Source organism: Lemur catta, chromosome 2 (assembly GCF_020740605.2).
Source record: "Lemur catta isolate mLemCat1 chromosome 2, mLemCat1.pri, whole genome shotgun sequence".
Taxonomy (NCBI): Eukaryota; Metazoa; Chordata; class Mammalia; order Primates; family Lemuridae; genus Lemur; species Lemur catta.
In genome coordinates, this window is record NC_059129.1 from 66,462,272 (window position 1) to 66,480,454 (window position 18,183).

At 36.7% G+C, this 18,183-nt stretch overlaps 1 protein-coding gene across 1 annotated transcript in view; it reads right to left on the reverse strand.

Annotated features, from left to right (window-relative positions):
* EYS (eyes shut homolog) overlaps positions 1–18,183 on the reverse strand; it is a 1,451,515-nt gene that overhangs the window by 104,103 nt on the left and 1,329,229 nt on the right. The window contains 1 exon segment of the mRNA XM_045543805.1: positions 6,807–6,979. Within this exon segment, the coding sequence (XP_045399761.1) occupies positions 6,807–6,979 (173 nt within the window).

Below are 18,183 nucleotides of genomic sequence, written 5' to 3' on the forward strand. Positions count from 1 at the left end.
TAGCCATATGCAGAAGAATGAAACTGGACTCCTGTCTCTCACCATATACAAAAATCAACTCAAGATGGATTAAAGACTTAAACATAACAACCAAAAGTATAAAAATACTGGAAGAAAACCCAGGAAAAACTCTTCTGGTTTAGGTAAAGAATTTAAGACTGAGACCTCAAGAGCACAGACAACAAAACCAAAAATAGACAAATGGGACTCAGTTAAACCAAAAAGCTTCTGCACAGCAAGAAAAAAAAAATCAACAGAGTGAAAAGACAACCTGCAGAATGGGAGAAATATTTGCAACTATTCATCTGACAGGGTACTAATATACAGAATATATAAGGAACTCAAATAACTGAACATAAAAAAGAACAAAAACAAATAATCCCATTAAAAAGTAGGCAAAGGACATGAATAGACATTTTCAAAAGAAGACATACAAATGGCCAATAGGCATATGAAAACTTGCTTAACATCAGTAGCCTTCAGAGAAATGCAGATCAAAACCACAATGAGATATCATCTTACACCAGTCAGAATGGCTATTACTAAAAAGAGAAAATACCAGATGTTGGTGAGGTGCTGAGAAAAAGGAACTCTGATTCACTGTTTGTGGGAATGTAAATTAGTACAACTTCTATGGAGATGTCTCAAAGAACTAAACATAGAACGACCATATGATCCAGCAATCCCACTCCTGAGTAGCTACCCAAAAGAAAAGAAATCAATATCTAAAAAAAATACTTGCACTAGTATGTTTATCATAGTACTCTTCACAATAGCAAGATACGAAATCCACCTAAGTGTTCATCAGCGATGATAGGATAAAGAAAATGTGGTATACATACATATGGAATACTATTCAGCCATAAAAAGAGTGAAATCATATCTTTTGCAGCAACATGGATGGGACTGGAGGTCATTATTTTAAGTGAAACAACCCAGACACAGAAAGTCAAATATCGCATGTTCTCACTCATAAGTGGGTACTAAAAAATGTGTACACATGGATGTAGAGAGTGGAATGATTGACAGTAGAGACTTGGAAGTGTGAGAAGGTGGGAGGGGAGTAGATAAGGAGAAAATACTTAATGGGTACAATGTGTATTATTCGGATGATGGATGCCCTAAATCTCTGACCTGACCAGTATATAATCTCTGCATGTAACAAAATTACACTTGTACCTGATAAATTTATACAAATAAAAAATATTCCTCAGATACTTACATATTTCTTAAGACTTATTTGTATATAAACAAAAAGTACTGATGATAATTATTGGAATGATAGCCATGTGTTTGTTCTCCTGGGATTGCTACTTGCATAGGTAGAAGAAAGGTGTTAATTCAATATATCAGTGGGTTGGATGGCAGGAGTTTGTTAAGGCCATTTTTCAAGAAAATTTCAATTTACATTGAAATAAATATTTATTTTAAGGGCTGCAGTTTTATGTGTGCCAATCTTTTTTCTTTACAGGTGTTGAAATAAGGGGAAAAAAGGGAAAAGCAGGAGGTTCTCACCTTCTCATTTAGCAAAAGGAAAGACAGTTTCTCTCAGTTCTTAAAGAAGAAAAAAATGTAGACCACTCTAAGGGTGTCTTCAACCCAGAGTAAGAAGAATCACTTTCGTGTGCACTTTCTTGTGTGCACAATCTCACCCCTGTCTCCTTGCTCACCTCTGGGATTGGGCTTAATCTTTTAACATTTCTTTGTAACCAGGAACTGGAAAATACACATTTAAACATGGTGGGAATTGAGGAATACTGAACTGTGTCGAACAGCAGGACAATCAAACAGCTGTTGAGTTAGAGTGAGAAAGCTGGGTCATATCAGAGTGGATGCTATCAAAAGAGTTATGAGCTTAACATGACAGAAAATTACACGTACTTGAAATATGCCATTACAAAATGCCAGCCTGACATTAAGCTGCTTTATAGAGGTATCATGGCCTTAAATAGCCTGGTGATTATCCGCGTCCCTGGAGTGCTGCTTTCCTCCCTGATTTTGTAATACCCTGGCTTGTCTTTAATCACTGCAGAGTGTCACCATCTTAGGATAATTTCTAAAAGAAAATTAATTTTGATTTCTATTGACAGCCTAGAGGGTATTTTTAAAGCTGGGCTGGAGACCTAGCCTTCCTTCCCACTATGAGAAAAGGTAGGAGCTCCCCGTGAAAGTAAGAATCCTACTTTAACCATCCTTAAAAAATAAAAGCATTTTCTATATACCCAGTATGTGTTAAACACTTTACATGAATTATCACATTTAATTCTCATGAAATATATTAGGTGGGTTCCATTATTAGATTCACCGAAGCTGAAGTACGGAAAGACCGAGTGACTTGTCCAAGGTCACTTGTTAGTCAATGGTGGAATGGGGGATTTAACCCAGGCAGATTGATTCCAGAGCCTGTGTTCTCAGTCAGTGAGTTATACTGTTTTCCTCAAGGGCTGTGTTCCATTGAGAGACCTAAGCTGGGAGGACAAGGTAAGTGAATTAAGAAATATTTATAGAAGAATTAAGAATATATTTATGAATATTTTATGTAAGGTAAATATGGAAATATTCACAAGAGGACAAGAGACAAGGTAAAGCACTCCCCCTTTGGTTTTAGAATGGTGTGGTTAAGAAAACTGTAAGAGATCATTCCTGCATAAGGATAAGCAACAGGAAGTGTGAATGAAGAGCACAAATGTGGAAAGTGAAGCTCTTTACAAAGGAAGGCAGCTGCAAATTTCCCATTTGCAGTGTTTGTCTCAGCTCCAGTCATTCTTGCCACGATTACCTCCAAATGTATTCCCCAGTGGAAATAGTGGCAACATAGGAAATGTCATAATCATATTTTCTACTATCCCCCAAAGAATATATTAGGGTGGTAATAGATATGGATATAATTTGAAAGAAAAGTGCGATGTAGTAGACACAACTGCTGATGAAAAAAACAAGCTGATTTTTCATCTCTGGTATTGACCAAAAAAAAGAGAAAAGTTTCAGGTATTATTCTGGGTCTGTTCTAACATGTAGTTGTAATTGGGCAGCAATTAGACTTATTGGTTTGCTCTATGCTTTTCTCTATTAAATTAATAAATATGTATTTAGCATGTTCTGGAAAATCTCCTAGAGTTCATAATCATAACAGTGAATGGTCCCATAGATAATCGGGGCGCACCACCTCATACCAGTTGCTGGATCAATGAAAGCACTAATACCTGCTTGATGTAAAAATAGCTCCCAGAGGCAGCTGACACTTGAGTGGGCATTTTTGTGATTGTTATGGGGACATATAAACATATTAATATGTTCAGCTCTCTTTCCGTGACCAACAGCTTTTCTGACGCTGTCACCAAAGACGTCTGCTAGAACCTGTACTCTCACCAGTATTGTACAGCAATCTAGAAATGTGGGAAAATTAATGTCCTCTGGGGAAACTCTCAATCAAAAAACCATCAGTTGATAGTGAAATGCTTCTTTCTTTGGCCATTGGGCAGACAAGTCTGAGACTCCTTTTATGAAGCTCCTCATAAAATCCCAGGAAAATCAAGAACAGTTGCCCACAGTGATGTTCAGCTCCATTTGTGCTTTTGTACTGACTTTCTCTTCTTCTTCACTTATTTTATTCTTGCTAGGTCTTCAATCCTGTTTCCTGAAATCGTTTTCAAAATAAACTACCTAACTGCAATTTTCATCTAGGTTCTGCTCTTGTGGAGAACCCAGGCTAAGACAATGTCAGATCATGAAAGGAGCAATACATACAGGCTGAGAGAGGATGGCGGGTGTTTGTCAGGGAATGGTATTGGCATTTAATATGGCTTTCTCTCCTCTACCACATCTCTAAAAATTGGAAACCTGGAGAGTTTCTCTAGGATTTATCTACTTTTCTTTATCTTCTTTTATTTGTCTACACTTTCTCTTCTTTATCTCCGCTTCTCTTCATCTACATTTTTCCCTCAGGCAATCTAAATTTCTATGGTTTTAACCACTACCTCTATTTTGATAACTCCCCAAATTATATCTTTAGTCTTGATCACTTCTCAGAGCACCAGTATCATATATCCAATTGTCTACATATCATCTCCATTTGGATGTCAAACAGGCATCTTTTTCTTCGTCTGTACAAAATAAAACTCACGGTAACCTCCCAATAATCCTCTATAAACTAACCTGTTATGCGCCTAGTCTTCCTCATGGCACTGCCATCTACCTCATAGTTCAAACAAATAAGACAAAGAAATTTAAATGTTGTTCTTAGTTCTAGCCTTTTCATGCTCTTCCCAGAAAGTTCTGTCAATTATATCTCCCGAATAGATTTCAGTTTCTCCACTTATTTCCGTCTCTACTGCCATTTACCTTCATCCTAGGCATAATTATTTTTTGTCAGGATTACTAAAATAGCCTTCTGAAATCTATTCTCATTACTACAGCCAGAATAGTTTAAATAAATATGTATAATTCCCCTTGCCTGTTTAAAACCTTTCAATGACCTCCTAAGGCATTTAGAGATTAAAGTCTAAAACCTTCCCACATTCCCAAGGCCCTATATGATGTAGGTCCTGCTAACATTTGATATGATTTTCTATCTTGCTCACTATTGCCATAGACCTAATGTTTATGTGCCCCTCAAATTCATATGGTAATGTGATGGTATTTGGAAGTGGGGCATTTGGGAGGTGATTAGATCATGCGGCAGAGAATTCATGAGTGAGATTAGTGCCCTTATAAAAGAAACTCTAGGGATCTAGCTTCCACCATAGGAGAACACAGTGAAACTATTGTCTATGAACCAGGAAACAGGTGCTCACCAGAACCAAGTTTGCTCATACCTTGATCTTGTATTTCCAGCCTCCAGAACTGTTAGAAATACATTTCTGTTGTTTATAACTTACCCAGTCTCTGGAATTCCATTATAACAACCAGAATGGACTAAGATACTTATGCACTGGCCACAGCAGCACCTTTCATTCTTTGAAAAGGCCAGATCCTATCTTTCCTCAGGGTCTTCCATTTTCTAAAACTTCTGCCTGGATGGTTCTTTTTCCTGATTTTCATATGCCATGCTCCTTATTCTTTACCTCAGCACAAATATCTCCTCCTGTGAGTGTTGTTTTCATCTTGATGACCTGTTTAAAATAATGCCCTCCATCCTAGTTACTGTCTGTCCCTCCTTATTAATTTCCTTCATAATTATTCTCAGAAATTTTGTACTGTGTTCTGAGCCATTGTTACTTTCTTTTTATCTTCTCGACTAGGAGGTAAGCGCTATGAGGGCAGAAGTCTTATCTTTCTTGACAAGCTTTATATTTCTAACACCTTTAACTGGATCTGGCAACTTTGTGTACTATTTTAATGAAAGGCTAATTATTCTGAGAAATTCCTCTGGATGGTGCATGCAGGAATTTTTTCTCACTTATAGGGAGGAAAATAGCCTAATAAACTTTGTTTAATTTTTCCTGTCTCAATAATCCATAAATCTTTGTGTCGTTGGAACCCTAATGAGACCAAGAGATGGGAGTAAACCTCATTATTTTGTGACTACATAAAGACATTCTTGTAAATCTTCATTTCTTATTTCAGATGGTCAGTCTTATTTTCAAGTAGGAAATAAAATTGATGACATCCCTTAGTAATCAAATTTATTGCAACCGACTGCATTTTTTCGTGGCTTTTCTCTAAATAGAGTGATTATGTCTGAGAAGCATGAGGTTTTTATAGGAAAGAACAAGACTTCCATTCCATCCAGTCTATTTTTTTTTTTTTTTTATAAAAATGACTTGGCTAAATTCTTCTAATATAACTCTACCACACACAGAATAAAATTCTTAGCATGTCTTAACTCTTTCTGTCTTAATTCTTCCCCTCTCCAGCTCTACACAAATCCATGGTCTCAATTCCCTTAAAAGACATATGTATAAAAAATTTCAATACCTTTTAGTTATAGATTCTTCCTTTACTCTAGTTTCAATTTTCATACCTGTCATATCAGAATGTGGTGCTCAGCTTTTTAACGAGTCACCACAGGCTGGATTTGTTTGCTTCATTTTTTGTGCTTGGGGCACAGGGCTCTGTGTTCACTTGGTAAACTTATTCTAAAATTTGGTACCAATACCACTAGTGCCAAAGGAGTAAATTTTGTTTTTTATTTTTATGGTGAAAATAAAGATAAAACAAGCCTAGTCCTGTGTTGATTAAATATTAATACCAGTAACTTTTTATTTTTTTCTGAAAATATTTACAGACATTTATTTCTGCATATCAAAGCTAACATTAAATTCTCAGCCAATTTGCTTTTTAAAGTAATCTTATATTATGACATGTTGTAGGTTTTTATAATTTTGGTTTTCCACATACTGATTTTTCCTAAAGAGAGGCACATGTCTATTATCTGTGACTTAGTTTCTTGATATGTAATAAATATAAAACAACTGGGCTATGATTCATAGATTTGTTAATATTATAGTCTCAGTTTGCCAAAATGACATAAAATAATTTGATTTTATTTATTGCTCTTAATATTCTTAATTTTTCTTGTTAATCTCTTATTATTAGATTGACTTTGAGATTTTATAATGGAGAGATTTTCTGCAGTCTACCCTCAGGGAAAACTCATTACCTCTTTTGCAATGACTTGATGGTATGAGAAATACCTGCTCAGTGATCACTCATTCGTGGCTCTTGTCTCGACTGACTTAACAAGAACCAAGGAAAAGATTTGATGTTTTTGATCAGTCGGGTGCTATCCTTGATTCCTCTGAGTGACTCCTATCCTCTTTACCTCTTTCTCCTGTGCTCCATGTTTAATAATCAAATGCTCTTACCATCAGCGCAGAGGGGTCCAGACCTCCCATATGGGCAGAGACAGACAATATCTGTTCCGGATTTTGGAACACAGGTGGCACCGTTTCCACATGGGTTGTTTTCACAACTTGCAAACTGGCACAGCTGGCCTGAGTATAGCCCCGGACACTCACAGAACCAGTTTTCACTGTCACTAAGAAGGGAAAAGCAATGAAAAAATCCCATCAGTAAACAATTGATATTTTATATATACACACACACATACACACACGTGCATGCACATACATACAAATAAAATTATAATTGCATCTTGTCTAATAAATGGAATTTTTTGTCCTTTCTCTGTTCCAATTTTGGAGTATTTTTAGCTGTGTACTTTACGTTGAAAGCAGATTAACAGCTTTATAGATTGTCTGGAGCCATGAATTCTATTTTAAGCCATCTATTTTTATTTTTGATTTATCTTATCTTTTATTTCACACTGGGTGCCTCTTCAGGGCTTCGTTAAATATGTGTGCTGCTGCCTCAATAAAGTGCATCAAATGTCTATTAGAAGAAACCTCTTAGGCTCAAAGCTCAAAGGAGAATTTTAAGCTGGTGATAAGCTCCCTACACGGAGGACAAAGTCCTTCAAGAGCTGCATTTGTGGTAATTCTGAAAATAAGGCACAGTGGGGAGCTGTAATGACTACACAACTCTCCATCTTAAAATATGGTTTGGTGGCCCCAGGCTGTGAGTGCCCCGAGAAAGCAGAGCTCGAGAAAAATACTCCTCTTACCTGCCAGGGAAGCATTTTTGGGAGGGAGAAGTAATCTGGAATTTGTTATTTCTGCTTTCCCTGCATCCACTTCCCCTTTTTAAAGTACCAGTAGCCTTTGTTTTCCGTTGCCAGACCCACCCCTCCACCATTCTCAGACCAAATTGTCTAGGAGGGACAGGATCCACTCTTGGTGCCAATCATGATGATTAGTGCAAGATGGATTCACAGGCACACTAAGTTGACTGGCCGACCTCTGTTAGAGTTCCTAGGAGTGTGTTTTGTTTCTGCTGGGGTTTCTAATCTACTAGTTACTGGTGGCATCTGCCTATCCAGAGGGAAGAGCCTGACTGAGAATAAATAACTAGTATGTAGCAATACAAGTATACATGACAAGGAGTGATAGATTATTGATGATATAATTTTGGTACCTGATGCAGCCATTAGTCTGCAATTATGTGAGCCACTATATTCTAGCCCCTTCTAAATTTTTTTAAGCCAGTGTGATTTGGGATTTTGTTACTTGCACTTAAATGAATGCCATTTAATATTAAGGTTCTTTTCTTCCTTCTCTCCTTATTACTGTAGTTCACACATCTTGTCATTAGGTTTTTTTTTTCCCCCCTGCTTACATCTTTGCAACATGACTGTTAGCTCTTAAGGGTAGGTGCAGGACCAGCCCCTATAATTAGGAAGCTATTATATTTTGTTTTTATGACTCAGCCTCCCAATTGCCCATGCCGGGAAATTTTTCCCTTGCCATTCTCATCTGTGTGGTTTCTCAATATCGTCCTTACATCTTTGAATCCTCTTACTCCAAAATAAATTTGCTTGCAGGAAAGGACCATTTCTTTGACAATAATGAGTACATGTCTTTGAAAATGTGAAGGGGTTTTCTTTTCTACTAATAAGAATGTCCATATTTTTATACTGATTCTCCATGTTACTAGAATGAAGCATTATGGGGAAAGTTTACGTATCAGATAGCAGGTAAATCTGGCTTTGGTGAGCTGTAAGGCTTTGAGGCCTTCAGATTTCACCAACACATTAGTGATCAGTAACTTACTCTTTTTATAACCTTCATGGCAACTTGTATAGTATTTTATGTATTACAGACAGATATAGAATCTCACAAGTTTTCAGAGTTGTGGAAAAATTATAGATCAATGCCACTAAAATGGTTATAAAATACCCTGCACAAACTTTTCTGTTTCTGGACAATAAAAGTTTTGAGCCAATGCTGTTCCTTGTTGCCTGAGAAGAGTGGTAAAAGCATAGCCAGGCCACCTGGTGGGTACAGAGATATCTTCTGGTGTGACTTAAAGTACTTGTTAGAAACTGTTGTTCGAGGTCATGGATAAATCTAATGTAAGTTTGCTTCCACTCACCTAACTTGGAGTTGAAAGGTCAGTATTAAGCATCTGGGACAAAGTTTTGGAGTATAGCTGTAATCATATAGACCTAAAGAAATTTGAAATGCAGGAAAGATGCTTTTGTGTTAAAAACCAAGGAAAGTACTATTTTTAATCATGTCCTATTGATAAGTCAAGGCTCATCTCCTCTTTTTGCTTTCATCAGATGTTGTGAGAAGTTGGTTATGTAAATTACCATGGAGATGACTAACTGTGTGCATGTGTACATCAGCAGGTAGCTAGATTGGAGGTGCAGAGAGGGGCGGGGGAGATTTTACAGAAAACTCTCCAAGAGGAGGGAAAATCACCTTATCTGGCTAAACAAGGGCAAGTGTACAGAGCACTCTGGCCCATCTTCATATCTCTTTAGCACTTCATTAGAAAGTCAGCTTTAACCAACTGAGATTTTCCCAGATGATACCTCTATATACTTCACTTCAAATTGTACCTTGAAATTGCAACAAACTTTGTGGAGTGCCAGATATTTTGCCAATAGTTATTTTAAAAAAAAAATCTATGTTATTGTGTTACACCTGGACTTAAGGCTTCTCCTACCCAGATTTTCCAAAGATCCTCATTATTACATCATGGATTCTTAAAAAGCTACCGAGTCTGTTGTTTTCTCTGTCACTTAACCCACTTTGATGTCTCTCCACATCCTGTAGCAAAAGGCAATGTTGACCAAGAAAGGGAGTGTCTTACTATTGATGGGCCTTAAGTAAGACAGTTGACTTTTGGAAACAGTGACTGAAACAATGTCACCCTCATTTGCTAAGTTTACTTGAAATGTTGCAACATTGCTGTGGATTTATTTGGCACTGGTTGATGTAATTAGCTATGAGAGAATATATTCAAAGAAAACATTTTTCTCATTTGAAAGAGAAATTTAATCCTTCATGAAACCTGCAAACCATATTGAAAACAGTTTTGAAAAACTCCCTTTAAGGAGGTCAGAATATTTTTCTGAATTAGAAGTAGGTCTGTTTCCACATCTTTGCAATTGTGAATTGTGCTGCTATAAACATTTTAGTACAGGTGTCTTTTTTTAATAGAATGTCTTTTTTTCCTTTGGGTAAATAACCAGTAGTAGCATTGTTGGATCAAATGGTAGTTCTATTAAATATTTTTAGTTCTTGGAGGTGTCTCCATACTGCTTTCCATAGAGGTTGTACTAGTTTGCAGTCCCACCAGCAGTGTATAAGTGTTCCTATCTTTTTGCATCCCCTCCAATATTTGTTGTTTTGGGACTTTTTGATATAAGCCATTCTCACCTGAGTTAAGTGATATCTTATTGTGGTTTTGATTTGCATTTCCCTGATGATTAGAGATGTTGATGGTTTTTGCTTATGTTTATTGGCCATTATTAGCCTATCTTCTTTTGAAAAGATTCTGTTCATATCTTTTGGGCACTTTTTAATGGAGTTGTTTGATTTTTTTTCTTGCTGATTTGCTTGAGTTCTTTATAGATTCTAGTTATCAGCCCTTTATTGGATGTATAGAACACAAATATTTTCTCTCATTCTGAATAGGGTGTCTATTCAGTCTAATGATTGTTTCCTTGGCTGTGCAGAAGCTTTTTAATTTGATCAGGTCCTGTTTATTTATACTTATTGTTACTGTGATTGCATTTGGGACATTCTTCATAAATTCTTTGCCTGGGCTGATGTTTATGAGAGTTTTCTCAACATTTTCTTCTAGAATCTTATGGTTTATGCATGAAGTTTAACTGTGTTATCCATCATGTGTTAGATTTTTGTGAGTGGTGAGAGGTGTGGGTCCTGTTTTAGTCTTCTGCACGTGGCTATCCAATTTTCCCAGGACCATTTATTCAATACGAATTCTTTTTTTTCCCTAGTGAATGGTTTTGTCTGCTTTGTCACCCATCAATACACGCATGGATTAATAAAATGTGGTGTATATATATATACACACACACACACACACACACACACACACACACACACACACACACCGTAGAGTACTACTCAATCATAAACTAATGCCTCTTGTATTATCCTGGATGGAGCTGGAGACCATTCTTCTAAGTAAAGTATCCGAAAAATGGAAAAACAAACCAAACACCACATGTACTCACCATTAAATTGGAACTAATTAATCAACACTTATGTGCACACATGGAAATAACATTCATTGTAAATTGAGCAGGTGGGAGGAGAGGGGAGGGGATGGGTAAATTTACACCTAACGTGTGCAATGCACACTATCTGGGGGATGAGCACACTTACATCTTCGAGTCAAATGGTACAAAAGCAATTTACATAACCAAAATATTTGTACCCCTGTAATATTCTGAAATTAAAAAATATGTAGATCTGGGAAAGAATCCAGATGTTGGCAAAGTTTTTACATGTATACTAGAACATCATATTTTTTGCCAATTGCTGTCAACCAATATTTTCTGTGCTCCTAAGTCATAGACAGAGGCATGTGCCATGGGGTGAATAAGACTCACTTCTCTACTCTTTGGAGGAGACAACATAAATGCCTAAGCAAATCTCTGTAAAGACGCAACATGTATGACAAAGGAATATGGACAGTTGCAAGGATATTAAGGCCTTAGCTCTGTAATATGTTGATTTAGACGACAGTAGTTTCTGAAAGCTGGTCTGTGAACTGGCGCACAGGCTATTGTTATCAGAGAGCTTCCTATGTGCCTTTTATAAATCCAGATTTCTATGCTCCCCTTGCCTCCTGAGATTCTGACTTAGAAGTTCTGGGGTGAGTCTCAAGATTTTACATTTTAAAAATGTCATCAAGGGATCCTTTTGCATAGTCTACTTTGAGCTTAAGCCAATCTCCCTGAGACAAATATTCTCTCCACAGTAGATGTTTGGTGGGCATTACTTATAATGTTCTAGCATCTTAGCAGGGTGCCAGAGCATTATAATTTTCTTATCTTTCTGAGCTACATTTTGAGTTTTGACTAACTTTTATCTGAAAACATGATATTTATCCACTGAAGTACAAAGATTAGAAGGTTTTTTTTTTACTAGTGCCATATATGGTCTGCTACATGTATATTACACTTCACTACAACATGGAGGAAGAAAAAATTCACTTAGTCATTTGAAAGCTTAGTTAAAAAAAAATCCACCTAAGTGTATGCAAACATCTGTACACTATAACTGCTACAGGATATTTGATTAGAAGTCTACAATATGGTTAGAATATCAAGTGACTGTCATTAAGTTTCTACGGGTATTAGAAATTATCTTCAGAAAAATTTAGCTGATTTAAAAAAACATGAAAGAAGCTGGTTTGAAAAGGATGCCCCCTATTTATATATCACAGCCAGATGACAGAAAATCTTCTAAAATGAAAAGAACTCCTGCATGTACTAACTTAAAAAAATAAATAACTCTTCCTCCACTCTTTGTATCTAACAGATCATTAGTGGATTTCAAAGTTGGCCACCCACAGTGTCAAGAGAGGGAGATTCTCAGCAGGAAAGTGTGCAGAAATGAATCCTTATGAATAATGTCTCTAGATAGTTCTAAAAGATAAAATTGCTATTGGTGGAAATAACCCATCTCTATGTATAGGCTCTTCTATTTATAGGACCACAGCCCAGGCTTATGAAGGAATGCAAATGAGATCTTGAGTAGCTGTGGTTCAGGAACTTTCATTCTGTTTTCATGAACTTCAAAACACCAAGATAAAAGTCTGCTAATTACAAAGAAATACTTCCCCTTCCCCACAAGAATCTTCCTTTAAAACTTTGAATTCCTGTCAAATGATTTGTCAGCTGTGTGTGGAGACTCACACTTCAGCACCACCATAGTTTTTCTTCGTCTATTTCTAAGACAGAGCTGCCTAAATGGATACTATTTCTTGCAGTAAGGCACACCACCATGTTTGACATTTTTCATTTTTAACTTTTTCTTTTTAAAAGTAGCCAAGCATGAAAATAATAGAAAAAAATGCAAAATCAAAATTACCTTATAGTGGCCTAGAAAGTGAACTTGGGAAACATAGTTTATATAATATAGCCAAAAACAGAGAGCTCAGGAAAAATGTCTTTTTGCTAGAGAAACCTTTTTCTTCATGTGAAAACATTTTACTAACGCAGAAACAAAGAAGATGAAAAAGAATAAGAGAATAATAAATCTCATGAGAGAATCACATGTGAAGATACAATATGTAAAATAGAATTCACAAACTATATAAATTATATTTTTTCTTTTTGTTCTAGGATCTGTCCAATTATTTCCTCTTTATTTAAAAGCTTTTCTTCTCTTTTCTTCCCTTCCTTCCCTTTCTTCCCTCCCTCCCTTCCTTCCTTTCTTCCTGTCTCTCTCTTTCTTTATCTCTCTCCTTTTTTTTTAAAAAGCTTTTATTGATAAAGAAAGATGATCAAAATTTCTTTCCCAGCAAGTACATCAGGAGCAAGTATCTGTGGAAAGAGATATATTTCCATTTATTTTGCGTTGTGATCCTCTAATTTCTTATGAAATAAAGTTTTGCTTCCAAGATAGGAGCCTCAGAAAATATCAAACCACAAAGGGGGAGCTAACATAGTAAAAGTGGCCATTATCTAAGTTAAATGAGACATGCATGAGAATGTGCCTAGGACAATACTTGGCGTTGATCAACTGCTCATTTTATGTCATAGAAAGGAGGTGGGGAGAGATGAAACATCATTAGTTGAGTCTGAATCAGTTAATGGCGGGATCTGAGCAATATGAAAAAATCTGGTCCAAAGAGAAGTGGGCTGGGAAAGAAGGAAGAGATGGAGAGTATTTCTGGGTGAAAAAATAAAATAATGCATTAATAATTGTTTTTTGAATGAATGTATCATTTCAATGTCTAAAATTACCTCCCCTGATTAAAACATATCTCAGGATTTTACAATTAGACTTTGTGCCCAAACAACAATGCCATAATAGATTTTCTAACTCTATGCTCACTGCAAAATTAGCCAGTCTCCAGCCCCCTGCTTGGTAAGGGCAATTTGAGCAGGATTTAATATAAGAAAATCAGTAAATGCAGTGCTTATGTAGCTCTAGAGCTCTCAGGTAATTTCCTCTAAAGATAATGTGCCTATTTGGAGGCTATTTAAGGGTAGAAGAGTTGGTATAAGCTTTTTAAATGCTATCTTAACTCCTACTAAAAAGAAACAAAAAATTCTCTTAAAATATTTAAGCCCACAAAGTGCCGTTTCACCCATTCCCTTGACTTTAGTAATGTTCACGTATACACAATTTCTACTCAGCTGTTACCATGGTGGATTCAACTACTGTTGGGAAGATAGAAACACAGCAAACAATGTTGATGGTTGTTCTTTTCTGATAAAAAAAATTATTTACAAAATTGCTGTGGGTAGAAAATTTAAGGAATAGTAAGTAACTCTCTAGAAAGGTACACATTTATAACACAAAGCATTCTTTTTGGGAATTGATACATCTTATGTTCAATTTGCAACAAGACATTTAATTTTTGGCAGTTTCTCACTTATTCCACATCCTCTCTTTTGTCAATTCTCTATGCTCCAATTTGGGTTGGGAAAAAGGAAGAAATTTAGAGGTGCTCTTGTCTCTAAATATATTGATTTGGCAGGCTTGTTCTTAAAGTACAGTTTGTGTCTGTCACTTAGGACAAGAAGGTGACATTTGGAACTGTCTCAAATCTCCTTATATAGAGTCAGCATCCTGAACAATGTAAACCAGAGATTACTAACTGGCAAGATGTTTAATGCCTACCTCTTGAACCACATGGTATATTTAGATTATAATTCTGAAGTCCAGCACAAGGTTAGATGTACAATTATAAGGAACAATGTAAAATTCTCCATTCAATATTAACACACTATGCAAGAGATCATTTCCTTTGTTCTCAGCGTAGTTTACACCTTCATCTCATACAGCTCATATAGCTCCCTGTAGCATATCTACACATTTATGTTATCCTGTTATCCCAGACATCCCCAACTCATTCATCAAAATATTTGCATTAATTTTGGTTTTGACTCCTCCTTCTGCACAATGTTTGTTCAGATCTTTCCCAGTCTCTAAGTCCTGTGACTGATGCTCACAGAAGATGACCTCATTTCGTAGTCTCTAGTTAAAATTGCAGTCATCAGTGCCAAACTTGTCTTCCAACATCACCTCTTGCAACACTCATTTCTCCATCCTTCTTTCCTTGTACCTGAATTCCCAAGAAGAGATATCTCCTGCCAATGCTAGCATTCCACTTAATTTAATCTTATCAATATATTTCATGCATAGAGTGCAAGTAAGGCTGAGCTGAGACATAACTGGCGTTGGTTCTCTTAAGAATTTGGACTTTTGTTCTTTGAGGAATCTCTATGCTATTTTCCATAGAGTTTGTACTAGTTTTCAGATCATCACTTGCATGCACAGATGGAAGTAAAATGCCGTGGAAATCAAGCAGGTGGGAGTGGGGAGGAGCAGATGGGTGAAATCATACTTAACAGGTACAATGTAAACTATCTGGGTGATGGGCACACTTATAACTTTGACTCAAGCAGTACAAAAGCAATCCATGTAACCAAAACATTTGTACCCCTATAATATTCTGGAAAAAAAAAAGAAGAATTTGGATTTTAACTTACTAGCAATGGGTATGCACTGAAGGGTTTTGAACAGAGAATTAATTACATTTGTTTGAGAATTATTATTCTGGGGTTACAGTGTGGAAAATGTATTGGAGAGCAGTAAACCTAGGGATACAGTATATCCATTATTAGTTTATTGTCTGTTAGTTCCAAATCCACCATTATTGTCCTTATTTGGGATATTGGAGCTGGACCCTATAAACGCATACCCTTTGCCAGCTGGAAGGATGTTAAGCTTTATCAGTAGAGGGCGCTTGGAGGGACCCTGAAAAAAAAAAGGCGTTTTTCTTCCTGGCTCTAATGGACATTCCTCTCTTCTAACTTCCATTGGAGGCACGCGCAAGACACTTGGCAGTGTGCAGCCCAAGCACGTTTTCGCACACCTGCTGGTGGGAAATCCCACGAAAAGAGTTCAACCCCCACCCCACCTGGCTTTCCAGCTAAAATGTCAGGTGTCCCAGCTGGCAAATTCCCAGCAATTTTTCAGCAGCACCTCCAAGTGTGGCTTTCCAGTGAGTTCTGCTGGTCTCCTAGTGGGTGGTTTGACATATTTTCTCAGGTGCCCCACTGGGCAGAAGGCTAGCAAGTCAGCAGCATCTCTGTGGGTGTTTTCTCAGTGGGCTTCCTAGCACCCCAGACAGTGGCTATTCAGTAAGTCTATTCAGCACTCCAGCGGGGAGCTTACTCTTTACCAGCCCTGGCCTGTGTTGTCTCAGTGAGCTCTTCTATCATCTAGTGGGCACAATCTCTCCAACACTGCCTATACCAGCCTGTGTGTGTGTGTGTGTGTGTGTGTCTGTGTGTGTGTGTGTCTTCCAATTTGTCCCTTTTTTGAGTGCTCTTCCTCAGTCCTAGAGGTAGGAATGGTTCCCTACATCCACTATACCTGAAATCTTTAATGCACTGTTTTCCACTCAGCAGTTAATTCCCTGTTACTAGTCAATAATTCATATTAAACTTCCTAAATTATCATGGTGGCTCATTCTCCTGACTGGAGTTTGAGTTATATGCAGAAATCTAAGCTGAAAGGTAGAGAAACACAGTGGAAGTGGGCATGGAGATTTGAGAGATTCTTAGGGAGAAAAATATCTATTTAATGTGATGATTGGCTTTTGTTTTGGGTAACTGAGTAGATTTTGGTGCCATTCTTGGAACTGAAGAATACTGACTTAGAAAGTAGGGGGAGAATATAATGAGTTCATTTTTATACATACATTATTTGAAGCACCCATGGATGTGCTAGTGAATATGTTAAGTGGTGTGGATGGGTCACCTTTAAGCTTAAATGAATACATACTCTTTCTCTTATAAATGCAATTACCATGCACAAAATAGCTATGAAATAGCTATTCCTCCTGAGGGCAGTTTGGTTAGCTTATTGGGTATAGCCGTGAAGATGAAAACCATGTCTATGAGAGAGAGCTGAATGAACAGTAAGCATCCCAGATCATTTTCATGCAACTGTTGTTGATGATGATGATGATGATTCATTATAAAATGCAGCCTCTGGGATGAGTGTCAAACTGGACAGGATGCCAGTATAAAAGGACTGAGCCAGGGACTCTCTCAGGCAAACCAGCAGTATGGTTGCCCTCTATTTGGGGTCATAATATTTTTTCCTTATCCTATTGTTGTCCTGAAGGTATTATTAACAAATCTATAGAGTTTTCACCTTAAGCTATTATAATCCTGAAGTAGAAAGGCTGCGATTTTTATTTTAACTGTTGTATTATTTGGAAACTCATTTGATTAGGGTTGAAATTTACATATATTTAGGGCATGATCTTAGAGTAATATTTTGTGTTAAGTTGATGAAACTGACATATATACATAGCTCAGAGAACTGGAAACAGCTTTCCTGAAGAAGAAAGTACTGATAATAAATCATAGCTTTGCTGCCTTTGAAATAATGTGTTTCTCCCCCCTTTCTTTCTTTTTCTTTTTCTTCTTTTTTAATCCTGAAAGATAATTTGAGTTTTAAATACAAGAGGTTGAAAGTGGCTTCAGGCTTTCTCAATTAAAAGATTTAGTGTGCCACTTCTTTGCACTAGAAAAAACTAAATCTCTTCTTGGAATCGGTTGACATGACGTTAAAATGGACTGTGCTATTTCTTTGAAAACCATGTACAATGGCCAGTCTCCATCAAAAGGTGTTTTGGCTACAGGCAAGCTTCTCAGTTCCATAAAATTATGGATGGTAAATGACAGTTTTAAAAGGCACTTATACCTAGTTAACACTTTTTTGATACTTTATTAGATGTGATAATATTCTTTTACATTAAATGGATAAAAGCAAAAAAAAAAAAAAAAAAAGAAAGGAATAGTCAACTTTCCCTGCTGTTTCAATAGTTTCAATTAGTTTCTTTCCCCTGAATTGCTCCATCAGATGGGCCAGATAAGATTTCACTATTTGGAGGGATCGTTTTAAGCTTCTTTTCCAGCAGTTTGTTATTTTTAAAGCTCCAATGATTCACTATAAAATGCATCTCCATCTGCAGGAAGCAATTCCTAAATTGCTTCACTCAACAAATCCAAAACTGCTAGGCTCACTATAGCACAGAAATAAAACTGGTTTGGAAAGGGATTACCTGTTGGGTTCAGAAAACCTCTTTTGTAAGACAGGTTATGGCATG